This window comes from Melanostigma gelatinosum (assembly GCF_949748355.1).
Source record: "Melanostigma gelatinosum genome assembly, chromosome: 22".
Taxonomy (NCBI): Eukaryota; Metazoa; Chordata; class Actinopteri; order Perciformes; family Zoarcidae; genus Melanostigma; species Melanostigma gelatinosum.
In genome coordinates this window covers 3,275,930-3,301,256 of record NC_136655.1, presented here as the reverse complement: position 1 = coordinate 3,301,256, position 25,327 = coordinate 3,275,930, and the positions used below count along the sequence as shown (strand labels likewise).

General features: G+C 46.8%; 3 protein-coding genes across 3 annotated transcripts; 1 reads left to right on the top strand and 2 right to left on the bottom strand.

Moving 5' to 3' along the window:
- The first annotated feature begins 1,074 nt into the window (after nucleotides 1-1,074).
- Nucleotides 1,075-7,739, top strand: usp44 (ubiquitin specific peptidase 44). Its single transcript, XM_079294054.1, has 6 exons — nucleotides 1,075-1,124; nucleotides 3,005-4,707; nucleotides 5,294-5,492; nucleotides 5,711-5,819; nucleotides 6,182-6,429; nucleotides 6,516-7,739. Exons 2-6 carry the CDS (start codon nucleotides 3,163-3,165, stop codon nucleotides 6,638-6,640), a joined length of 2,226 nt encoding a protein of 741 aa, XP_079150180.1. The 5' UTR covers nucleotides 1,075-1,124; nucleotides 3,005-3,162; the 3' UTR covers nucleotides 6,641-7,739.
- Nucleotides 7,740-8,309: 570 nt separating this feature from the next.
- On the bottom strand, nucleotides 8,310-13,952 carry metap2a (methionyl aminopeptidase 2a). Its single transcript, XM_079294249.1, has 11 exons — nucleotides 13,763-13,952; nucleotides 12,595-12,690; nucleotides 12,456-12,518; nucleotides 12,211-12,313; nucleotides 11,387-11,548; nucleotides 11,043-11,224; nucleotides 10,602-10,696; nucleotides 10,418-10,514; nucleotides 10,148-10,251; nucleotides 9,333-9,448; nucleotides 8,310-9,205 (listed from the first exon to the last, which is right to left on the bottom strand). Exons 1-11 carry the CDS (start codon nucleotides 13,941-13,943, stop codon nucleotides 8,953-8,955), a joined length of 1,452 nt encoding a protein of 483 aa, XP_079150375.1. The 5' UTR covers nucleotides 13,944-13,952; the 3' UTR covers nucleotides 8,310-8,952.
- Nucleotides 13,953-15,535: 1,583 nt separating this feature from the next.
- On the bottom strand, nucleotides 15,536-25,297 carry vezt (vezatin, adherens junctions transmembrane protein). Its single transcript, XM_079294764.1, has 12 exons — nucleotides 25,167-25,297; nucleotides 24,014-24,151; nucleotides 21,603-21,692; nucleotides 21,314-21,498; nucleotides 20,708-20,992; nucleotides 19,797-19,943; nucleotides 19,505-19,652; nucleotides 18,980-19,326; nucleotides 18,041-18,234; nucleotides 17,762-17,868; nucleotides 17,438-17,645; nucleotides 15,536-17,265 (listed from the first exon to the last, which is right to left on the bottom strand). The coding sequence occupies exons 1-12, from the start codon at nucleotides 25,200-25,202 to the stop codon at nucleotides 16,736-16,738; spliced, it is 2,415 nt and encodes an 804-aa protein (XP_079150890.1). The 5' UTR covers nucleotides 25,203-25,297; the 3' UTR covers nucleotides 15,536-16,735.
- Between the last annotated feature and the right edge of the window lie 30 nt (nucleotides 25,298-25,327).

The window sequence follows — 25,327 nt, the reverse complement described above, 5'->3', positions numbered from 1 at the left end:
TGTTTTAATCATTATGGAGGAATTACCATGTAAGGAAGGGTAGAGCTAATTGTAATGTTTTATATACAGTTGTATATTTACTCTATAACAATATATTATTTTATATTATGATCATGATCCGTTTTATCGTTGTGTGTTTATAGGCTTCATAGTACTTTTACTACTTCAGGTCTTGGATAGTAAACAAGTATTTACATTTACTGCTACTTGAAATGTCTACTCAACTACACTTTAAAGGGAACTATTGTTATTTTCTCATCCTAATACATTTATTTGGCAGCTGGAATTATATAAACAAAACTTATGATCAACATATAAGATATGATTAATTTCTATATATTAAACAACCAAAAACCACCTCCATCAGCAACAACATTAAAATGCTGCTTACATATTGATACATCAGTAACAATAATATAATATATAACTTTTTAAAAGCTTAATCACGGCATTTCTTTACAGTGGATTGTTTTAATGATAAGTGCTTTTATGAAAGAAACTTTGACTCGTAATTGAGTATTTTTATACTGTAGCTTTTGATTTTACTTTTGAATAAAATTGACTTAAACCAAAGCTATAAACACTGGTTTGGTTGTAGTGATTGTGGTAACAAGGTCATTGGGACTCGATGCGATTGTAAACAGTACAACAGCACCATCTAGTGACATACAATGACATTACGTCCATATTATCATCAGTGTAGAGCAGTGATTTTGTCCAGTCCCTCTTTAGCTTGTTAATTACTTTAATTAAAAAAGTGACACTATGACATAACACACAATTAACTGTACTAAATTACACGTAGGCCCACTAAAGTACCACAATGCAATTACCATAAGGAATACTCTGAAAAATAAATCACTTAAAAACTACAATACTAACATCTAACAGTCTGACATTAAACTGATAAACAGTACAATGATAGTATAATATAACTATATACACATTGTTAAATAGAAGACAGGTGAACATTGTACACCCTCATCATGTCATAAAACAACAACAACAACAACAACAACGTCACGTATCGAGGACGCGTTCGAGCAAACACCACGCGACAGGGACTTGACAAGATGGCGACCAGTTTAGAAACAGAGGAGTTGCGGCCGTGAAGGAGAGGCTCGGTAATGCTGCTTTTATTTCCCACACACTCATTTGTAATAGACGTGTAACAGCGGAGCCGATGGGGCGTTTGTTGTCGATTGAACATAATCCAGCCGGGTTGTTTAAAGAGCCGAGCCGATGCCAGCGGACCTCTGGGACAACCCGTGAACTTGTTAGGATTATCGTAGCTAGCCCGGCAGGCTAATGCTAGTTAGCATGCTAGGCTACCGTTAGCTAGGGCTCACTAATCTCTTTAATAAATACAAGACAAACAGCAGAGCTGACACACGTGACGCGTGTTGTGTACTGTTGTATTTCAACCTGTGTTATACATGAATACTGTTAGTATTGTTACAGTGGTGTATGTGCTAGTTTGTGTATGATTTCAGTGTTTTGTAATGACTTCATCATAGCTGTATCAATTACACGCTATAGCGGTGGCTAGCTAACCTTAGCTTGGGAGAGGCAACGCTACTTTAAAAGTTGGGTTGTTTCGACACGTGTTGTTTTTGCGGTTATGTCGCACGGTTTGTCGAAAGGTCAGAGAGGCTGGTTGTATTTCGTTCTGGCTCGTTTAATTCGAGTTAATCTGCAGGCTAAATCCATGCAGTCCACAAGGACGAACCAGGCACAACGCGCGGTAAACTTAATGATAACTTCAGAAACTCTGGAACAAACCCTCTCAATAGTCTTCCACAATATTCACCCTCTACGAGTCAAACCTCGTGGGTGATTACTGTAACTCACAGGGTAGATAATCCTCCGCGCGGTACTCATGTGGACGTTGAAGTTTGCCGATTACAGTGACATCGAAGGGCCACGTTTATTCTGCACTTTTATAGCTCCTTGTGATGCCACCTGCAGAATCAACCGACATGATTGCATGCTCTGTGCGCAACAGGGTCTGCTAATTAATTATATCACAACAGCTGCAGACACTTACAGCAGCACAATCCGATCAACATGTACTGGATAATTACGCCCCCTCCCACAAAACCACTGGTAACCAAACGCTCTGAGTCACACTTGTGTTAAATGTCATGCATTAGACGCTTGAGCAGAAAGAAACAAGACATCTCTGAAGTTAGAAACCTAGTGTTTCCTGACACTCCCATCGTTCATTCTCTCTCTTCCCCCCCCCAGCAGTCACTTTTTCGTTCTCTGGTTTCCACACTTTCATTTCCCCCAGCAAAGGTAGTCCTGTACCCAGACAAAGGCTGCACCACTTTGCAAGCTCAGTCCCCCCCTTTTGTTGAGTAATCTTACTTCTTTGACCTCAGTGGGGGGGTGGCTGATAGGGCTCAGCCCACTCAAGGATCCCCACTTTCACTGCTGAGGTGCACCAACCCCCCAGGGATGTGAAAAGAAGCAGAGGAGGCTGAGTGGAGACTGATTGTTGGGTTTTAGATTGAGTTTAGTTGTCGAGTTATTTCTTCTGGAGCTTCTAGCTGTCCATCACATTAGAAAGTGTTGTGCCATCTGTTTTTTATTTCTTGGTTACTATCTCAGGTTACTAAGCTCAAAGGTTTGTCATGTTGTTGGTGTCACATCCGGGTTCAACAGGTCATGTTAACTTGCGCACCTCTCTGAGTTTCAGTGGAAGTGCCTGGCAACACTCAGTGCAGTCATGTTTATCAACCGGTTATTTATCTATGTTTCTGTTAGGAAACCCTAAAGCCTGCTCACCACCTGGCAGTTAACTGTGTGTAGCTATTGCCTCATAAAACAGAGTCATTGGGGGTTAGACTCTGAGATTTATTGTGTTTCCATGGAAAGAGCAGGATGTCATTATGATAGGAAACACACCAAATGTGTTTAGCTTTTAGCGGTAGATGTAGAACTTCTAGATCTAACTCACTCTATTCGTCCTGACTGATCACATCTGTTCTCGCCCCTCTAGAAGCCACCATGCCCGGGGAGGGTCCCATTTCTCAGCACCAGTCATGGTGATATGAAGCCGGTGTGAAACGTTGACACACACACACACACACAGTCTCACACACAGACGGTCAGTTATTGACTGACACGGCCGGCCAGCTCGGTAGGCGGGCGTGTGTAATGGACAGGTGTCAGCATGTGGGGCGGCTGCGGCTGGCCCCAGACCACTCCATCCTCAACCCCCAGAAGTGGCACTGCGTGGACTGCAACACCAGCGAGTCTATATGGGCCTGCCTGGGCTGCGCTCACGTGGCGTGTGGTCGCTACATCGAGGAGCATGCCCTGCAGCACTTCCAGCAGCAGCACCACCCGCTGGCTATGGAGGTTAATGAACTTTACGTGTTTTGCTACCTGTGTGACGACTACGTCCTGAACGACAACGCCACCGGAGACCTGAAGCTGCTGCGTAGCACGCTCAGCGCCATCCAGAGCCAGCGCTATGAGGTCACCACCCGCAGTGGACGCACCCTCCGCTCGGCGAGCGCCGCCCCCGATGCCCTCATGCCATCCGGTGCCCGTGAGCTGCAGCTGAGGGACGAGGACAGGATGTTCACGGCGCTCTGGCACCGCCGCAGGGCGCTCATGGGACGTGTCTTCCGCCTCTGGTTTGCGATGACGGAATGCGGAAAGAAGAGGGAGGAAGAAGAGATGAACAGGGAGGAGGAGCAGAAAAGGGAGTCGCGGGAGAGGAGGCGGGCTGTAAAGAGGCAGCTACAGGAGGAGTTGGAGAATGCCCCTCTCAGGAAGAGCCGCCGTTTACGCTGGAAGAGCAAGAGAGTGGCTGAAGCGGCGGTCACAACGCCGTCTCAGAGGACGTGCAACAAGACAAAACCCCCTGTGACCCCGCCTCTCACCCGGAGACCAAGGACTCAGAGCCCTGCCACCGTTACCCCCAGGAGAAGTGGAAGAACGAAAAAGGTCCAACCAACTCTCAAACCCTGCACCCGTTCGTCCACCTCCAGATCTAGGCCCAAACCCCCCTCAGAGACCCCCTGTTCTGCCCAAATGCCTGTTCTCCGCAAGCAGAGTACCAAACAGGGCGGCTCACCCTTCAAACGGCGTCCCACGGTCACTCCTGGAGTGACGGGCCTGAGGAATTTAGGCAACACCTGTTATATGAACTCCATCCTGCAGGTGCTGAGCCACCTTCATGTCTTCAGGGAGTGCTTCCTGCGCCTGGATCTGACCCAGGCACTGGAGCTACTGGCGTCCGCCGTCCACGGCCAACTGGCAGGGAAGGCCCCGTCCATGTCGCCCCTGATCCAAAGGAGGGGGTTCCAGGCCAGTTCGGGTTCTGGGGCCGGGCTGAGCGGCGGGGCGTCCCGGACCCGCAGCATGGAGCTGATACAACCCAAAGAGCCCAGCTCGAAGCACATCTCCCTCTGCCACGAGCTGCACACCTTGTTCCAGGTGATGTGGTCGGGCAAGTGGGCACTGGTGTCGCCTTTCGCCATGCTCCACTCGGTGTGGCAGCTGATCCCGGCGTTCAGGGGCTACGCCCAGCAGGACGCTCAGGAGTTCCTGTGTGAGCTGCTGGACAAAGTGCAGCACGAGCTGGAGAGCACCGGCAAGCACACGACTACAGCGGGAGTCCCACAGAAACGGCTCATCAAGCAGGTGCTCAGTGTGGTCAACACCATCTTTCATGGGCAGCTCCTCAGCCAGGTACCACACACACACACACACACACACACACACACACACACACACACACACACACACACACACACACACACACACACACACACACACACACACACACACACATCCTATCACTTTACATCTTTAAATGGAGGTTAAGCTTCCAGCGCTGACAATCAGAGGAGCAAAACATCGGAGGAATAGTTGCTTGTTTTCTAAATAAAAGCACTCACTTCTTGACGAAAACAATCCCTTTTTTTATGTGCTTACAGTGTGACTGTTAGACCTGGTTTAGCACTTTTAGAAATGGACAATATTTGGATGTATTTGATTTAAAGTTCAGCATCACTTTCAAGTGACTGATGGAGGAGAAACATGTAGAGAGTTAGTGTGAGGACAAGAGATGAGTGTCTACTTGTGGAGGCTGTGACACCTGCTCCTGCTGAATAGAAGGCTGTGTAGTGTTCAGGGGGCCTCGGCCCACTTTTATTTATTTAATATAGTAGATAAAGTATCAAGAGACAACAGCGCACAGGGTGGCCAGGACAGAAGGAACCATAATTAAAATAATATTATGTTATGTCTTTGATTCCCTCCCTCTCGTCTGCAGGTGACGTGTCTGGCCTGCGACCATCGCTCCAACACCGTGGAGCCTTTCTGGGATCTGTCTCTGGAGTTCCCCGAGCGGTACCACAGTAACAGCCGGGAGTCGGCCGCTCACGCCTCGTGCCATTTGACGGAAATGCTGGCCAAGTTCACGGAGACGGAGGCGCTGGAGGGAAACATCTACGCCTGCGAGCAGTGTAACTGTGAGTTTAGATCACGTAAACATAAACATCCATTTTATCTGTTAACTCTCTGTCTATCTGAAAAACGTATCAAATAGTCATAAGAACTATTTACACATTTAGTAAAATAATAAATAAGTCCTACCGAGCCGATCCTTGCACACAAAGCTGAGGCGACGCTCGGTGGAGTAACGTCAGTACTGCGCTCTGTCAACTCTCTTCTTTGTTTTTGTTTGCAGCAGCTCGACGGCGGTCGTCCTCCAAACCGGTCCTCCTGACTGAAGCACAAAAACAGCTGATGGTCCACAAACTGCCTCAGGTCCTGCGGCTTCACCTCAAACGCTTCAGGTAGGATCCTGTCGCACCAGAGTCTCTGTAGCAACCTGTCAATCACTGTGTAGTCCCGCCCTAAAGCATCCCCTGCTTTATGGTCTGTTTGACTCTAAATGGACCATAATGTACTAAATGAACATCATGCTGTATTGAAGAAGACTTGAAACTAGAGATTGAGACATAAACTCATGTTTACAATGTTTACTGAGGTAATAAATCAAGAGAGAAGTAGAGTCACTTTCTCATGCTCTTCTATACAACCAGAGGAGTCGCCCCCTGGTGAACAGTAGAGAGAATGCAGGTTTAACACATGACGCATTGGCTTCACTTCTGTCCCTTAAACTACATTGCTTGCTGTCTTGGTGATCGGTCCTCAGGTGGTCCGGGCGGAACCACCGGGAGAAGATCGGAGTCCACGTGAGCTTCGACCAGCTCCTCGACGTGGAGCCCTACTGCTGCCGAGAGCCCAAAGTAGTGCCCTGCTCCGGCCCCAGCAGCCCCGGCAGCGCCACGGGCTCGCCGCGCCCCAAGCACTTCCTGTACGACCTCTCTGCTGTGGTGATGCATCATGGGAAAGGCTTTGGCTCCGGCCACTACACCTCCTACTGCTACAACACAGAAGGAGGTGAGCGAAGAAGCAGGATTTGATTGGTGCGTCTCTTTTAAACTGTATATTTGTCTGATCACTGATTGGTTGTTGTTGTCCTGCAGGCTTCTGGGTTCACTGTAATGACTCTAAACTGAATGTGTGTTCGGTGGAGGAGGTCTGTCGTGCTCAGGCCTACATCCTCTTCTACACACAGCGAGTAACTCAGGACAAAGACCGGCCGCTATAGGACCACAATCCCCTTCATCCCCCTCCTCCTCAGCACAGCCCCCCCCCCCAATCGCTCTCTCTCTCTCTGGGCATTTTTATATCCTGGGAGGAAAAAGGTGTTTTTAAAAACCCGGTTCTGCTTTGTGAACTTTTAGTACCGGTATACTTCTTGTACATGCTGTTTATATGTAGGTATTTTTTTAAAGAGAAAATGGTGAGATTTGTGTACAGTATAAAAAAAGAAGAAGAGTATCAGCCAAGACGTGTCTCAGTAGCAGCCAGCAGGTCCTACAGGTGCATTCACACACCTGCCTACCTGCGTCTGCTGGCTTGTTGATTGTAAATGTTTTGTTTTTGTTGAAAGCAACTGAAAATGTCTCTGTCACTTTAGACTGGATGTTGGGTCGTCAAGTCATTCACTCACTAGAGACGGCCCCCCGGCACTAATTTCTATAGAAACGGTTGTTAGCTTTTTGCTTTAAAAAACAAATGGGGTTTACAGTTAAAGATTTGTACACAAGCAGAGCAGGACGTGTATTCTTCTCTCTGAAGTTCTCCTGGGTCTGTCGGACCTCAAGCCAAAGCCTCGGAGGAAGTATATGGAAAAACCTCTCAGCATTTCCAAAACGGTTCAACATTTGTTCGTTTTTAGAGAACCGTCGCCGAGCCAGACGCATACTAGTGTTCTAGTAAAGTGCCCTTTTGTCGAGAGTATATTTTTATAGCTTGCATCAATTCAGCAGGAGTGGAATCTGCACCCAGACCAGCATTTAGATCATGAATGTATTTTTATCCGATCCTCCTCGACTGTTTTTTGAAAGTTTTATACAACCGCTGATTGTTCGACACCACCAGCAGTTATGACTGTTCCATCACCGTTGAGTAGTGTTTGTGTACATGCTGTATTTTATCTCCTGTCCACATGTCTGCCGTGTACACACTGATATTTATCTCCATACTGGAGAGAAACTGTACAACATAAAAGGTATTCGCCACCTCAACCATGTTCCCTTCAAAGCACACTTCATATCCTGACACATTGATGGCATTTTGTTTTGGTTACTACTCTATGAATGTGTGTGTGTGTGTAAATGTATGGAAGTTATACTATGCAAATTGTTACCTCAATTTCATCTAGAGAAAATTACCTCAATAAATGAGAATATTTTTTCATTTTTCTACAAAAGATGCCGTGTCTTTGCTTGTCCGCTGTTTGTACAGTAAGTTACTCACGTCTGCTTCATTTACGCAAATATTATATTATTATATTATGTAAATATTATAAGTAGAGCGCAGAATATACTAGTCGGACACTATTGTGTGATTTAGTAGGATACATGAAATCCCAGCTCAGTAACAGACGCTGACATCTGTTCTGTATATTTGTCCAAACTCCCAACTAGGTCCCTAGTATTCTATACGTTGAGGGAATGTGAAAGAAACTCTTAAAAGATGCGTAATCGAGAAACTAAAAAGCTTAAATTACAATGAACATATTAGTTGCACCCTCTGAACCGTTAAAGTAACTTATGAAGTTAAACTACTTCCTTTAGCGATGATAGTTTAAGTCTAAATCGGCAATGACACAAAAAGTTAGGACGTGGTTCAGAGAGAGCTTTGTTTCTGACTTTAAACAGGTAACTACGGTAATGGTTAAAGCGCTAGATTAATCGCACACGACAGACCCAGAATGCGCAAAATCATTTTAATCAACTTATTTTTTCTCTTCTTCTCCTTACAAAAACATTTTCAGGGAGTTCAAAATGAAGCCTTTTTGTTAAACTGGGGAATAAACAGTGGCTGCCACGATTTCAAAGATATTTTACAAATATCAAAGAAAAGATGAATGGAGGAGGAGCCAGAGAGCAGAGGCTTTGAGCTTTAAATGTTAGTTGTCTGAGATTTGGCCATGCAGAGGCTGAACCACCTCTTAGACCAGTCAGTAGTTGTGCTGAATTTAACTGGAGCACTAAAGTACTGGAGGGTCAGAGTGGAGCCAGAGAAAAATCAAAAAAGGGAGGTATGAGGGCGTGTCCCTCGCTCACCACCACCTTTCTGTAAAATGACTTCCTCCGGCAGAAACCTTTTGGCTTGTTGATAATTTCTGTAGCTGTCGAGGATGACAAAGAACTCGGAGAGCCGGTCCCTTCTTCCGGGCACGCCGTGAGTGGTGCATTGCGGGTAGAGTACAGCAGTATTTGGCATCCCTCAAAAAGCCGCTCTGAGGCATCCCGTTTAAGGAGCTCTTTTTTGGGGGGGGGAGTCTGGAGGTGCTGTGTGGTGGAGGTGACGGTGGGTGTGCAGTTGTTTTTAAGGGGTTGGTTTGGAGCATCAGTAGTCGTCTCCTCGGCTCACCACCTCCTTGCAGGTGGGCCTGAGCAGGATGGTGTGCTCGAACTGAGCGGTGTAGCAGCCCTTGGTGTCGCAGAGCGGAGGGTAGGGGTCCACGATGCCCAGGTCGCACAGGTTCTTCAGGGCCATCAGGTACTTGCTTTCACCCAGGCGGTCCAGCCAGCGGCGGCAGAACGCCAGCGTGCCGAAGTTCTCGTTGATAACGTTCAGCAGGTGCTTCGCTCGGGGAAGCCTGGAGGGGAAAAGAAGGGAAGCAAACACCAGATATTGTAGCACGGATAGTGTTGTTTTTTTTCTCTTCTTTGCATTCAAATCTAAATGGGTTTCAGTACAGGAATGAATCATGCAGACAAACTTACCTGATGGGGACGTGGCCGACGTCAAAGTTCTTCATGTAGTGAGAGCACTCCATGTCGTCGTGGACCATTCCTTTACCTGTGCTGCCAAAGGTCTCGATGGCGTAAACTTCTCCCTCCTGCAGGTGAAAACAATCAGTCAGTGCCGGGACGACTGCTCAATCGGAAAAAGCCATTTCGCTACATTTCTAACATTCCAGGCTTTACTTGCAGATACAGAAATCATAAAAAATCCGAGGCATAATATTCCTAGGAAGAATGGAGAACAGGTTCCAAATAGTCCGATCCATCGGGATTATTTGCCTCCGAGTTAATCGATTCCTTTTATTGATGCCGCCATGTTTTTCAGAGAGAAAAAAAAAAAATTTCGTCACAGTTTCATAAATAACCTAAATTATTTTTAGACTTCTCAACAGGTGTGGACGGTCACTCGGTGTGGGAGGATCTCCTCGTGGGACCTCCCCTCTGGTCCACAGCGGGGCGCATTTCCTCCGTGGCTGGTTCTAGGTCCGCTTGGAAAGGCCCGGGGTGAAGGTGCATCGCGGCTTTACCTCCCCCCTCACCTGGACCTCCACGTATACGTGTTTATACCGGCGCCAGACACAGATGGCGAGCTACAAGCACGCACAAAGGTGTTGGTGCTCTACGCCATAAACCAAACAGTGAGTGCTTGAGGCCCCTGCTCCCTATATATAAACATGCTTCATTGTTAACTGATGAGCAGAATGGATAACGGTATCAGCAGAATCTTTTAATTCCTACCGCTGTATGTACCGAGAGAGATACAGTGAGAATGATGACGGTCATAATACACTCACCTCCATTCTCGTTGCTTCTCCCCCTTTAACGATGGGCACAGTCTTGCCGGCGTGTATTCTGTACTGACCGATTGAATGACCGTTCAGGTTTCGGATCGGCTTCACTGGAACGGAAGAAAAAAGGTTCATAAATAAACAGGCAACAAGGTATTTTGATGCATTACTACGTCAATGAATTAACATCGAGGAGTGAAACTGTTGTGCTGCTGCGATTGACTGACAAACAGTTTGTGATGTGGAGGTCTCTCCGTTGCAGTAGGAAGAACCTACCTTGGTATGTTTTGCCATCAAGTTCGACCTCGTAGGACTCCATCACTTCTTGAATCGCCTCTCCGACGTCACACAGACGCACGTCAATGCCGGCATTCTGCAACAAACAAACAGGAAGTGATGAGCTTCAGGCGGCGCACAGATACAAACACATCAGAGTGGAGCGTGTCCGTGTGAGTCAGACCTTGATGCCAGTATTGGTGGCGTCTCTCACGGCCTCCAGCAGCTTGTCATACTTTGGATTAAATGTGACTGTGAAGGCACAGTCAATGATTCTGCCTGCAAACAGACACCGAGCAGAAAGAAGAGCATCTTTCAGTCCACGGGAGAACAAGCCCAGTTTGTTTCTCCTCAATCGTACTCCACAACAGACATGTTTGATGTTTGGTTATTCCTTTCCATAAAGGTGCAGGACTTAAATATTGAAAAACAAGACGACTGAAGCTGCTTCAGATGTCTCGACTCAATCATTCTGCTCTTACAACGGTCGAACCTGTTTGGAACATTATTGCCGACTCAAAGCGTTCAGTGTAATGAATTAACTATCAGAGTCAAGTTCCACGAGCCTGACGGTGTAATGAAAGTAAACCGTTAGCTGCATCGCGGCACTTAATTCCTGCGGTACCGTTAATGTGCGTGCCGAAGTCGATCTTGCAGACGTCGTCGTACTGCAGGACGGTGGTGTCTCCGGCGTTGGGAGTGTAGTGGGCAGCGCAGTGGTTGAGGGAGCAGCCGGTGGGGAAGGCCAGACCGGCGTTCAGACGGTCCTCCTTTATCAGCTTACGAGAGCAGTCCTCCAACCGCTCACTGAGAGGAGGGGCCAGAGATGAAGGGAGAATAAAACAGTATTCTTAACGAGACGTTAGCTAACTCCTTTCATTCTTTTTCTTACTTAAATTTGGGGACTTTCACTAATAATAACAATAACAACACAGATGAAGTGGATCGCAGATATTAATGCAGCCTCACCAGATCTCAATCATGGTCATGCCGGGTTTCATGAAGCCGCGGATGTGCTGGCGGACTTGTCTGTGCGCCTCGGCCGCTTGTCTGAAGTCATTCCAGACCTCCTCGTTGGCTTTATCCAGCACCCGCTTCTCTTCGTGGGTCGTACGCCACACCGCACTGCGACTGGAGGAAACAACACGACAACAACACGTTTCGATTTTTGGGCCTCGAGGCAAACGGCGTCACTGGAGGTGGAGCAATTCTGGACCGTCTGAAGTGAAAATAAACGTGTTTAAGTCCCAGTGAAGTATGGAATACAAGGATTTTTAAGAAGCAATGATTATATTTTGATATAAAAATGAGAAAGAATTGTCTTTGTGTAATCTCCTGTACTTAAATTGTTAAATAGGTGCACTATATGACTGGGGATGTGTTCTCAAAAGGGTTAAAAAGGCAATTTTGATTTCATCTCAACTTTAACTCTGAAGGCAGTAACTGGTTTTACACGATAACAAGCTGCACCACCCTCGTCTGGTCAGCTGACCGGGCTCAATAGGTTCATCTGCACAGAAGCTCATAGTGTAGAGCTGAAGACGGCTCCAGGACCATCACAATCATTTTATAAACACGACTTTTGAGAACAGTTCAGTGCCAATATTAAAAACACATACTGAGTAGTAACATTTAAGTGCTCGAGCACTTAATGTTTAATTTAAAATTGAATCAATGACATTTGAAGAACTGCAGGCAGGATATTAACAACCAACAGTTTCTTTTTTACTATGACCTAAAGATACTAGCCTAAGTACGAGTATGGTGTAGTTGTGTGCGTGTGCTCCTCTTACCCGTCCTGTAAGGTTGGGTATTCACACTCCTGTCCGATGGGGAATACTCCACTTGGGTATAAGTCACAGATGGGCACAGACGGGATCTCAGTCTGAGATTTGGCTGGATGGAAAAAAGAAAGCACTCCATCAACGACAAAGACGATGCAGTTAAACTTCAACCAGTTATTGCTCTTTATGACTGATGATATAAAACATTCAGGGATACTCCACAGCATTCACAAAATAATATGAGATCAACTCACGTCCTTTCTTCTTCTTTTTCTTCTTCTTCTTTTTCCCTGACGAGTTTTCTCCATCGTCTCCATCTGTGCGAGTGAAAACACTGAAGTTACATCAGCCATCAAGAAGACAGAAGAGTTATTTATGGTGTTAGACAATCACCTTCCTCGCCGTCCTCCTCTTTCTCTTTGTCTTCTATCGCCTGCTTTTCCAGCTGTTTGGCCACTTCGGCCACTCCGTCGGCCTCCGCCTCAGCGCCTGCAGCAACATAATCAACGACAAGCACACAATAACAGTCCGATATGCAACCAACTAGCAGAGGTTAAATAAGCTCTAACCATATAATTACATTACACTATTCTGCACAAACACCTCTGATCTCTAAGGATGTAGCACTCACTTCCTAAAAGTCTAACATTTTTTACTCTTTATTCACAAATAGATATTCAAAAGTTGTAATAACACAACAAAAATAAGGAGAGCGTGTGTATGTGTACAGGGATCATGGATTGATAATGTTAACACGTGGTTGATGTATTAAAATCAATTATGGGTTTTCCTTTACTTGCATAACAATTCTGGCAATTACGAAACAGGAAAACTTGGCTGAGGGTCAAGGAGGACAGTTATATCAGCACACTCCTTGTGTTTTCTCCCAAAATAAACAGTGTGTTACTTTAAGCGTGGGCCGTGTTAAATGCCACTGTTCCTACATGAGGCTGCGACAGAAGCCTGGCGTGTTTTATAAGGCATGACAGGCGCCACAGAAACACCACCCACACCGCACTCTCAACCCGCATGGCTAACGAGGAGCGAGGTCAAGTTAGACACGTTTCAGCACAACCTTTCCGGTGGGATTTTCAAAATAAACACCAGCGAGCGTAGATGTGTATGAAGTGATAAAACATAATACATGCAAACGGGAGACATTTACAATCGCACCAACATGATTGCTAGTTCATACAACTATTTTTAACAAGTGTCACTTGCAGTTAAAAGGCGGAAGTTGTAACAATTACTGTTAAAAAATACACAAACATAAATATTGTGAATAAAATGTTACCTTCCAAAATTGTATATTTCATCTGAAGGGTAAATGACAATGTAAAGGTCTTTACAAAATATATTCTGGTTAATAAATTGTTTAATAACCCAGTAAAAAAAAAAAAAAAAAAAACTATTCCCACAAACGAAGACTTTGCTACCTTTATTTTGAAGGCCATCTCCCATTATTTCCGGGTTCGTCACAGCTAAGTGCGGCTAACTAGCTATAAAACGAAACATTAGCTCTGCTAGCCTGTTAGCAAGAAACTGGTCGAACTAGCCTCACCTGTCGTTGCTGACTTGTTCTTCTTCTTCTTTTTCTTCTTCTTCTTCGCTGTCTCCACCACGGGGTCGGCCTCTTCTCTGTCCTCCGCCTCCCCGTTCTGCTCCCGGTCCGGGACTGGTATCTGGTCCGGTATCTGGTCCGCTACCTGCTCCGAAACCACGTCCGTAACCATGTCCGCCATGATCGCGGGCGCTGCTGGAAAAGGAAGCGCGAGGGACTGTGGGAGTGCTCTGTGTGTTGCTGCCTTCAGGGACCCTCGTTAATTCTATAATTAGTCAATAATATTCTTCATCGTCTATTAATTTTATATAACGATGTTTATTGGTAGTATTATTACTAGTGTATTAAAACGTTACGTAAAGAACGCGCCTCATGAAAGCAAGATACTTCATATTTCGTTCATTTTTGGTATAGGTATGTTACATTTTTAAATCCTACCAAAACACTTGATAGCATTCCTAACTGGGCTTCTGAACGTATATCGTATATGTTAAGAACATTTTCCGGGACCTTTGTAAGAAGTGGGGCAGTGTAGAAATGGTGCTGATCTCCATGCAATTAGAGGAACCAGAACTTGGGAACTGCATTGCCTCCTCTGTCAAAGATCACCTGATGACACTACCCAAAAAGTGCAGCACCATCTGCAAGTTTTCTCGTCTGTGGTCAAAGCCATCTACAACATCTGCAGGCGTAGAAATAGTGTTGGTGTTGCACACTTGGTGTGTGCAATATCCGATAACTGATTATATATGTTGTATAAAAGTATAATTTGCTATAAGAGCTGTACATATTCATTTCAGACTAAAGTTCTGCTTATCAAGTGATTTCACATTTAGTTATTTGTGCAGCACTGGATACCAGTGGTGGACCGTCAGGGCCAGCTTGGCCTTGTTTTAAGTAGAGCTTTTAGCCAATCAGATTTCACCTCTGTGTCTATAGGTAAGAAGAGAGGCCCGAGGCCTGCAGACTCACAAGTGAATCCCTTTGCAGTTTAAGTGAATGGGGACGATATTGTTGATTGTCATAGTCATCAACCGTTCAGATCTTTAGTTTGACATGTTGGGCGTATTCTTTGACGTGTCAGCGCCTGCTAGCTGGCCTACAAGTACGTGATTGGTCAGTGGGCTAGCGTGACATGTTGGGCAGTGACAATGCCAATATCTGCTGCCTCTGTGGAGCGGAAATTTTCAGCCCTCAAACGCATTCAAACGTATTCAAGAAATACAACTAGGGAGGCTCGACTGTCTTCACTAGCGTCCATGAATCGAGAAGGATTTCTTACTGGAACTAAAACACACGGATGTACTGAACAACCGTGAGATTAAGTGTTGCCAACTTGGCGACTTTCTCGCTAAATCTGGCGACTTTTTTTGTCAAAAGCTACTAGTGACAAATCTAGCGACTTTTCCTGGTGTTTTGACTCTGACGTGAAAGCACGTACCGTTCTGCAGTTACTGTCGTGAACGAGCAGCGGGTGCCCTTGGGCAAAGTTTTAGCCAATGCAGCCAACGCTGCAGAAATGCAGATTCATGGAAAGGGTTCACAGTGTCTGCGAGAGACTCAAACACTCTTTGATTTGACAGTGGGACGGACTGGAGATTGGGCCTAAGTCTCCAAAGGCTGGGGTGGCTTTAAAGTGGAGGCATTGTGGGTGAGACAAATGCAAAAAAAACACAAAACATATCAAGTAACTCACCAAACCGGTTCCTCTACCCCGACCGTGAGAGCCTCTGAAACACAAGCGGCAGAAAAGACTGCAGGATACATCGAAACTCTTCCAGAAGGGTATTTTATTTCACGTTGGAGAATGCAGGAGGGGGTAGACCTCGGGACAAGGCAGACATGGTGTCAAGTCAGACCGAGAAGGAGGGAGGGAATACACCAGGGCTGTCAGACTCGTACAGTAACATCGTATGAAACATAAAGTTATAGATTGCCCTCACAGCAGCACACAGATCGGTCCGCACAGTATCCCCCTGTAAACAAAGACGCCGTTTCAGTCTACATGAATTAGTTCTTAGATACAATAGTGTTGCATTCCAAATAGGGTTGTGTATGTTTATGTAATATTGTGTACGGTGCGCTATGCGTCCGGCCCCCATTGTGTCCAGTCAGACAGTAAGTAGAGGGATGGAAGGATGGAGAGGATGGAAGGATGAAGGGATGGAATCGCAGAAAGGGCCGGACAAAAATAAAGACGCCGATAGTCAAAATAGCATTTTACGTCCTCTTTTTGCAGAGCTCCCTCTCATACCGTGTGTGTGAGACAGCACATGTACTCAAGTACTGCTGTTAAGTACAAATTTGAGCTCCTGAAATCCTGTTGTTTTACAAATACTCACTGAAATTATGATTTACGAGTAATTATATTTTCAATACTTCAACTACATTTTGTTGGCAATATTTAGGTTAAGTTGAATTCTGAATGCAGAACTTTTACATTGTGGTGTGGCCTCTCATCTCTGTACGTTACAGAAAGCCCCGAAACTTCCATTTACGTTTTTAAATGCTCTCTTACCGCTGTATCTCAGCATTATTGCTCCAGACTTCTCAAGTCCTCCAGCCCAAAACTTCCAGACAGTAACTCAGATTGGAGTGTTTTGAAAACTGCAAATGAAACCATTTTATTCTCAAAGAAACCTATTACACTTGTCGCCTGTTTCCACAGCTGCTGAACGACTGAGAACAACACTCACTGTGTGGATGTCAGCGAGTGAACTGTAGACATTCTGGTCTTCTTTGCTTTCGTGGTTCTGGTACCTGAGTTTTAACAGCGAGCGAGCAGTAAGAACTGTGGGTAGTAATGTACAGTAGAATGGACGGACGGGGGAATCGAGAGTGCTGTAAATTTGAAAATGCCTCCACACCAGAAACAGTTAAGATGGAACACAGACCCATCGATAAAAGACACCCAGACATAAGACATAAATGCAGTCTCTGCTCAGCGGTCGGTTAAAGCAGCGGGGTTTAACATCAGTCCTTCTCTGCGGTTCGTCTGTCGCTCTCCTCTCCATCCTCCTCGTCATCACCGAACGTCTGCTCCTTCATGGTGATGAGCGAGTGCGAGCGCGCCGCCACCTGAGCGGCGAGGGCGGAGCTGAAGCTGAGAGCCTCCGAGCCGTGGATCTCCGTCAGCCTGTCCATCACAGAGACGGCGGGGGCTTTGGGCTTGAGGCAGCAGTCCAGACCGTTCTGGCCCTCCCCTTCCTCCTGCAGGACGCCGTCGTATAGGTGCAGCTCGGACGCTCCTCCTCCTCCTCTTGCACACACCGAAGTTCCACCCAAATCCTCCAAACCACAGCTGAACTCCGTCATCGGCTCTGCTGAGGGGTCAAGCCCCACCCTGCCGTCTCCTCCTTCCCCTTCCTCCCCTTCGTTTCCTGCAGAGCACTCCGAAAAGTGGGTTCCTTCTTCATCGGCACTTCCTGCTGATCCCAGAGAAGTCGGAGCATCTAACTGCTCCGTGACGGTATCTGGACTCTCACCGTGAGCCGAGGGAGCAGCTGCAAGAACGAAGGAATATATTATTCAATACTTTGCATTTAGAGTATATTATATATTGTGTGTATAGTTTGACTACACATGAAAAAGAATGTCAGCAAAGTCGCCAGTCAAACTGGGACGTGCTCCTCTTTGAATGATCACAGCAGAGAGTTGACCCGGGTCAGTGCAGACCTTGGTCGTTGAAGAGCAGCTGCTTCCTCTTCATCCTCTCCCCCTCTGACGCACGGAAGCCCAGCACAGCTTTGAGCTCAAACAGGACGCGACGGGACTCCTCCCTCTCCCGCCGCTGCCGCTCCCGTTCCTCCGGTGACAAGATGTCGGCCCAAGACCCTCTGTCCTCGCCGTCCGAGTCCGAGTCGGACACGTAGGCCTCCCACTCCTGGTCAAAGGACACATTTTTGAAGGCCATACTAGGGACAGAAATCTTGACTGTGGTGAGAGAGTCTTGGTGTGAAGGAGCACAGGGCAAGCTGTCAGGTGGACGGTTCGTCTTACCAGCTCTTCTGGCACAGGGTCTCTGTCCAGGATCAACGGGTAGGACGGAGGAGGAGCAGGAATCTCGGGCGGAGGAGGACCACGCCGCTCCAGACCCTCGGCATTACCTGCAGAGACGGTGTGGACTGACGTTATTGCGAGGTCACTGTGTTGACTGCCCACAATGTGAAGGAGCTCCTTCCTCCACGGCTGTCAATAGTGTGCTAAAACAGGCCCTGTGTAAATATGGAAACTAATACAACTAAAGGGGGTGTCGCCGTTCGTTTGCGTTCAGCTCACCTGGACAGGCGTTGACCCGTCTCAGCATGCGCTGCACCTGGCCGACGGTGTCCTCCCAGCAGCCCGAGCTGGCCTGCATGTGTGGCTGCAGCTGGTGCAGCCGGTCCCTGAGGTCCTGGTAGCCCTCGAGCGTCAACTCCGTGGGTTCCTTGGACACCATCAGTTTCTCCAGGTCGTCCTCCAGGATGATCATCCTGGCGATATCAGAGACGGAAGAGGAGGATGAATACATTATCTTCTGTTGCCGCGCTGAATCGGAGAGGGCAAAAGAAACTGAAGCTACAGTCGGCTTTGAAAATGTTAATCAGTTTCCTAAACATGAAATCTGACAGAAACAGGGGTCAAATGTAAGAATTGTGAGTCCCTGCTGGTCTTTAAACCTCTACTACCCTTTCTTGTTGTGGCTTTAATGTGTGCTCATAACAATAAACTTTGACGCCGAGGCATAAAGTAAATGACACTTTTATATTCAGGACACATGGAATGCTGGGTAATCTTACTAATATCGTTGTGTGCCGTTTCCACAGTTGGTGAATTTACAAATCCTTCTCCAACTAATCCGTTTCTTTTAATCTCCATCAGCTTCTTTGTGAGTGCTCTGACATTAATAAAAGGAAGTCAGTGAGGAATAATGGCTTCACTGACAATTATTAAAAGCACAAATGTACCTCATTTTGACATTATATATGATATTTTCATGTTTGACCTCATGATCTAATGTCCACCGATACGTTTCTTTTCCATATTCCCAGGTTTATTGCTGGTGGAGTGACCCAGTTTCCCCTCACTGGTCATTAAAGTCTCATCTCCTATTGTGGGAAAGGTAGAATGAGGGCAGTCTGGATTGTGTGTGTGTGTGTGTGTGTGTGTGTGTGTGTGTGTGTGTGTGTGTGTGTGTGTGTGTGTGTGTGTGTGTGTGTGTGTGTGTGTGTGTCTCACTCGCTGAGCAGGGCCTTGAGGTGCAGCTGCAGGCTTCGGATGGACGAGTGCAGGGTGTTGAGCTCTCGGCATTTCTCCCCGACTCTCCCCGTCCCGTCGGAGCCCGGCGTCCTCAGCTGGGTCTCAAAGTGTCGGTGGAAGTCGAAGCTGCGCTGCACTTCGCAGAGGCAGCTGGCCAGAGCGTGATGGAGGGGCTCCGTCACGGCGGCGATGGAGCGGTGCAGCAGGGCGGCAGGAGGGGAGGTGTCCCCGCCCTCTTCTGGCTCCTCTATTCTTCGCGGCGACAGGAGAAGAGCAAGTCGTCGGAAGCATTCGGAGCTTTGCCCCACCCACAGCTGGACCAGCATCTTTAAGAGCACAAAACAACAAACATTTACGCATTAAAGCCTTTCGTCATGAAACCTGTTCTTGTTTTGGGGCTTTTTTTTTTTAGCTGTCAGCTGTTTCAGCGGAGAAGTGGATGAAGGTCTTCGTCCCTTTTCGAGGCAACCGCCAGCAGCTGGTTAACTTATCTAGCGGCCTTACCTTCAGGGCAGGCAGGCTGTAGTCGTCCGTCAGCTCCTGAGCCTGCTCGTCACCCAGGTGCTCGATACCCAGGCCGAGCCCCAGCTCCTTCAGAGGCACCGCGGACACATAGTTGGTCACATTATCGATCTCAGAGTTCAGAGGGAACGTTGAGAGGGGTTAAGGACACATCACTCTTCCATTATAACAATGCTCACGTACATCTTAACTTATAGTGAGTTGTTTCCTATTTCAAATCAAAAGAGGTCCGGGACACTCCTATGTGAAGTCTTGCTCTCAAGGTAAAGGATATGCCTTGAGCATGTGACAGGTGGCTCTCCGCGAGGCTCTGAAGGCCGTGCGGAGCGCCCGGTACAGGGCCTTCCTCAGTCCGATCAGCTGCTGGCCGCGTGGCACCGCCCCCGGCCCTGCCCTGCTAAAGGAGCCGGCCGCACTCACCCTGTCGAGCAAACTTGACAAGTGAAATGTGATACAACTGTGGAGACGTCCCAAAGAGGCGAGGCGGGGGGGGGGGGGCACACAAAACACTGAACGCAACATCACTAAAGACGACACAAACGAGACGAAAACAAACAAACTGAGAAAATGGAAACAAGACAATACGACATGCTATTAAAGGAATAGTTCATGCTTCATCGCTTTCTTACCAGGAGTTACAGGACAAAATCAACAGCTCTCATGTCTGTGTGGGTATCGTGTATGAAGCTACAGCTGGTTAGCGTAGCTTAGCACAAAGACTGGAATCAGTCAACATCTATCTAGCAGCACCTCTAAAGCTCAATAGTTAAAAACTGAGGTGTAAGAAGGCCGTGCTGGTAGGACTTTGGACAGAGCGAGGATTGCCGTTTATCCGTTTACTGGCTTGATGCTAAGCTAAACGAATCAGCTGCAGGCTTTATATTTAGTGTACAAACACGAGTGGTATCGATCTGCTCATCTAACTCCTGGCAAGAGAGCGAAACTACCCCCTTAACTTACTAAGTGATTGAAGTGTAATGCTAGTGTGGTTTATAGACAACGCTAAAGCTAAACTCACACACGGACAAAGAGAGGTTTAAAACAAGTGCTACCATGAATCATAAAACACCTACAGGAGGTTAGTTCACTGACAACGGTGCTAGGAACAGAAATGAACTGAGCAGGATGGAGACATGACCATGATGCGATTGGGTGACATGCAGATGTAAAGACGAGCACACTTACAGGGTGAACCCTCTGGAGATGACCTCCGTCTCCTGCACCAGGCGCAGGGCTTTACGAGACAGCCCGGTCAGAGTCTTGCTGTTGTGGACCAGAGTCTGTAGCTGCGTGGCCCGCGAGTGGACGGCTCTCTGCATGCGGCCCCGCCTCCACAGCAGGACCCCCCTCATTCCCAGCCAGCCCAGCAGCACCAGGCCCCAGGGGGCCGCGGCCAGCGACCACAGGCCCTCAGACACGGAGCACAAACCCAGCAGCACTGCAGCCAGGCCCACCAGCCCCGCCAGGTCCCTGAGTGATGGACAACAGGGAGGAATTCTGATTTAGTGCGGCCGTTAACTGGTTAGATCCATACAGGGACGAGAACCATACACGTCAAAGTCAATTTACAAGTCACAGGAAGTACTGTTACAGTTTCTTTGTAGTGTCACTAGAATACCAAGAATGTAATGAATACACATTCCTTACTTTATACGTTTACTTTTACGACTGTTTTAGAGGCTATGGCTTCAGTTTGTGCTGCCGTTGTATTGGAATGCTTTATATTCTTTGGCAAACCAAGTATTTTGCCCGTCCCCTGTACGTCTGTGTGCTTGTTTCCTAACAACGTACCATAGGGAGGGCCTGGCTATGAAGCCGGGTCTGGGCAGGACGCTCGCTCGAGTGGATGAGCCAGAAGCAGAAGAGCCGAGGGTGAGCAGACTCGGGTCTAACAGCTCAATCAGCTCCACGTCCTCCTGCAACAGCACGTCTTGGTCCAGAATGCACTTCACCGAGTACTGGCCGAACACACAGTCCTGGAAGAAAAGAGAAACACATGGAAGAGCATGGATGCCTTTAAATATAAAACAATGTGAAGTTGCTGGTGCCAGCATTCCTTTCTGTTTCCCACTCTGCCTACCAGCTGCTGGCCCATCTTACGAGACGCAGCCGCCTGGTGAATCGGACTCCATCTCCACAAAGCTTCAGCCAGTCTCCATAAGCATCCTCCCTGCAGGTCACACACAGGGGCAAGGTTATAAATCACTAAGTAACAGCTCTGTTCCAGTTATATGCAGGGCTCTTTATTATGCTATGCCCTGGTACAACCCCAGAGGATCAGTGAAACACATTCCAGATGACAATACATAAACGATTCACCTGGAAGTCTTTCAGTCACTTTAGTGTGCTTCTTCTAGCACAACCAGTAAACAACAAGTGTGTGCACTTAAACACACGCACGCACTCCGACGGTCAAAGGGAGTATCCCAGGAGACAAACTCTTTCAGGCGACAAGAATAAGTGCAATGTATGTTTGTAAAAACACCCACTCCCGGGTCTCTGTTGTGGCACAGAAACCACAACCACTTCAGTTTGTTGAGTTTTCATTTTGGAGTTATGACTGAATGTTTACATTTTTGGCATCAATAAAACGTAAGCTTTCATCCTTTTCAAATATACGGTTGACAGACGGAAAGGAAGGATTCTTTAATTAAGCTCCAGAAAAAGAGACAAGTTTGTACGTCTTTCATTGGAGACACCACACACACACACACACACACACACACACACACACACACCTGTTTTATTCTAGGAGTCTCTGCCCCGTGGACTAAACAGTGTGAGACGTCCGCTCACAACCAGAGTTACATGGCGCCTCACAATTTAAAGTGTGTTGACATTTTGGATGCAAAACAAACCTCAGGATGTTCAAAATGTTGCACGTTTTTTCCTGCAAGTGCTTAAGAGCCGAAGTAAAATCCCAAACTGTGTAATGCCTAATCATGACTAGGATCTTTTATTCACTAATCAGCTTAGAGTGTTTCGTGGCGACCGTGAAATACTTTGCTTTAATAATGTGATTGTACGTTTTTCTGTTAATGATGTAAACCAGCATCATAACATCCCGTGACGTGCGTGGTGCTCCAGGGGTTAATGATTCAGACCGGACAGCCCGCGAGCTGACCCCTTCTCTGGGGGGTAAAGCACAAGCGTCACGCGTCTGCAGTGGTATTGATTACTGATTTGGGATTGAGTTTCATGTCTGGTTGTCAGCCTGAAGTAGGCCACAGCCCCTGTTCCGTCTTCTCCGTAGCATCAAAGCGGCTAATCTCCCCCGGTGGTTCCGCAGAGATGATGTAAACCACGTTGGGATTAACTCACAGATGCCCGTCCTCTCACTACCGTAGCACATCTTGCCACCGGCTGTTCCTGCTCATCAGTATTCTCCCGGTGTCACGCAGATGACACTCCAGCCTCCAGACACACTGGACTGATCGCTACCGAGTGACAGAACGGACACACTCAGCCCAGACGGCTGTATATGACAGCAGGTCTAAGAGTAAAAACAGCAAGTTGTGGTTTTACCTACACCACGACAAACAATGTTTTTAGTTCCAGCTTCTCAAATGTGAGAATTTGCTGATTTTATCTTTTATATCATCGTGAACGCAATATATTTTCTATTCATACCTGCAAACTCATGAAAAAGGTGACAAGCCCGAAACCCTGTCCGGGGAGAGGGGGGAGGGGGTGTGGGGGGGGGGGGGGGTGCATGCTCGGATCATTTTATTTTAAATATGTGCTATAAAATGTAGCATTCTGGTGTACTCTGAGAATAAAATTAAGTGATAAGACAATATTTATTAAGCTAAAAACGAATTTATTATTCAGTGATTAATCAGTATTTCAGCTCTAGTTGAACAGCTGGCTAGTCAGCGTTTTCTTTTTAAATCAATATTATTATTATTATTAACCATTATTTAGACAAAATCCAATACAGTATTGGTCTCTTGCCAGTTTTGTCATATTTTACAGACTATACAAGTAACTGATGAATCAACAATTAAAATAATAATTAGCTGCAGCCCTTAAAGCTACACTGTACATAGATTAGGAGGCCATTTACTGCCATTGTAAAGAAAGACAAGCTGTGGTCTGTCAACGTCGATACGGTGTTTTGCATCGGCTCCGACTTTATCTGAGCTCCAGGAAGCCGGTCACACAGGGACGACCCAAACGCTTTCCTGTCTCATCACGAATCCCTCATCCTCCTTAACTCCCAAGAACAACAGCGTACTAGAGAGGAAGCATGACACGTACGGAAAGTTCCTGCACGAAACAAACAAAACTGCTTCCCGTCATGTGATCCCGAGCGTCCCCGGACACACTACTCGTCTGTGAATCACAGGTCGACTCAACTCCAAACTGTATTGCTGTTTGGAGTCAATAGTTAAATTAATTACTTTCTGTCTGACTGCGCAAATAAAACACACACACACTGCCCTGCGTCAGGGGAGTTGTTTGAATTGTGGTTTATAAAAAGTCACTCACTGAAGTCTTCCCTGGATCTTTGTCGGGAGAGGTGAGGTCTCCCTCTTGTCCGCCATATTCGTCCTCCTGCGATGCCGTTGGACATGCCTCAAAGTCTGTGTGCCCTAGATCGTGCAGGTACTGGAAAAGAGGAGAGTTCTGCAGAGAGAAAGAAAGACAGGTGAATGCAGTAGTTGAGGAATGACTGATGAGAAGCGAGACTGCCAGATGGAAGGACCTGTGGAGAGAATTTGGTGATTAGGTCATCAGTCTAGAGGAGCACTTTCTTGGCTGTCTCCTTCTGTCCTTCCCGACCACCTGCCAGCATTTTGTATCGATTTAGCTAAAGCCTTCGACACTGTCGACCGGTCTATCGTAGGCCCTCACTGGTGTGGTTCTCCAACTACCTCTTTCTCTAATTTCTTTCCTCCATGCAAACTACTTTTCTGCTCTGGGAAGAATGATATTAAGTGCCTTCACATGTGAATCTGTAAATCACTCGTACAGATGCCAGGAATGTCTTTTTCAGCCTCTCCGTGCACCATGGAGACTGGACTACATGCATGCACAAGACATCGTGTAATAACCTACTCATAGAGGGATAAACACTGTTTCTTATGCTGAACAAAGACAGCTCAGACTCAGCCATGAAATAAATAAAATGCATGCCTTTGGTGCATCTCAGTTTAATGTAATTAACCCATCATAATAACACGATATGCCAAGATGGCAGTCAAACAATTAAATGCTACTCACATGCATGTTGTCACACGAAGTGGCATCTGATGTTGTCACCAGTCAGACGTAGTGTGTGGGTGTGTGCGTGTGTATGTGTGTGTGTGTGTGTGTGTGTGTGTGTGTGTATGTGTGTCGCATTGGACCTGGTCCTCCACACCCCACCTCTGAAACTACCAGTCTAATAATAATAATGAAACACACAACAATGCGCGCGCACAGTTCAGCTCCCTCTCGTGACCAACAAAGCTCATTTTGGCACAAACACAGTTAGCAGCATAAATATGTGGATTTGTTTTGGGCTGCCACTGCATGGCTGCTAGCACGGTACGCAATCTGTGTATAAGCTAGCTGCCCTTAATGACACGGGAACGTCTAGGTATGACAAAGCATCCATAAGTTTCCATTAAAAATAAAAAACAGCGGCTGTAATACAAACCTCAAATACCACATCTTCGTCAAACTCCTCAGTCATTGCTCACCGCCATTTATACACACAGCCGCGTTTGCATTCTGAAGTTGTAGGCGACAGTAGTCAGGAACAGCCGTTGGAGAAGTTGGTTGTTAGCCGGTTTGCGAAAACTTCGCTTAAAACCACAA

Excerpts from the sequence above, each read along its gene's own strand:
- metap2a (XM_079294249.1), bottom strand. The coding sequence starts at position 13,943 with ATGGCGGACATGGTTACGGACGTGGTTTCGGAGCAGGTAGCGGACCAG. Across the intron at positions 10,697-11,042 it reads CTTCGGCACGCACATTAACG|GCAGAATCATTGACTGTGCC; the intron begins GTACCGCAGGAA and ends GTCTGTTTGCAG. Across the intron at positions 10,252-10,417 it reads TGATGGCAAAACATACCAAG|TGAAGCCGATCCGAAACCTG; the intron begins GTAGGTTCTTCC and ends CTTCCGTTCCAG.
- usp44 (XM_079294054.1), top strand. The coding sequence starts at position 3,163 with ATGGACAGGTGTCAGCATGTGGGGCGGCTGCGGCTGGCCCCAGACCAC. Across the intron at positions 5,493-5,710 it reads CGCCTGCGAGCAGTGTAACT|CAGCTCGACGGCGGTCGTCC; the intron begins GTGAGTTTAGAT and ends TTTTGTTTGCAG. Across the intron at positions 5,820-6,181 it reads CTTCACCTCAAACGCTTCAG|GTGGTCCGGGCGGAACCACC; the intron begins GTAGGATCCTGT and ends ATCGGTCCTCAG.
- vezt (XM_079294764.1), bottom strand. The coding sequence starts at position 25,202 with ATGACTGAGGAGTTTGACGAAGATGTGGTATTTGAG. Across the intron at positions 21,499-21,602 it reads GTAAGATGGGCCAGCAGCTG|GACTGTGTGTTCGGCCAGTA; the intron begins GTAGGCAGAGTG and ends CTTTTCTTCCAG. Across the intron at positions 17,266-17,437 it reads GCTGCTCTTCAACGACCAAG|CTGCTCCCTCGGCTCACGGT; the intron begins GTCTGCACTGAC and ends TCGTTCTTGCAG.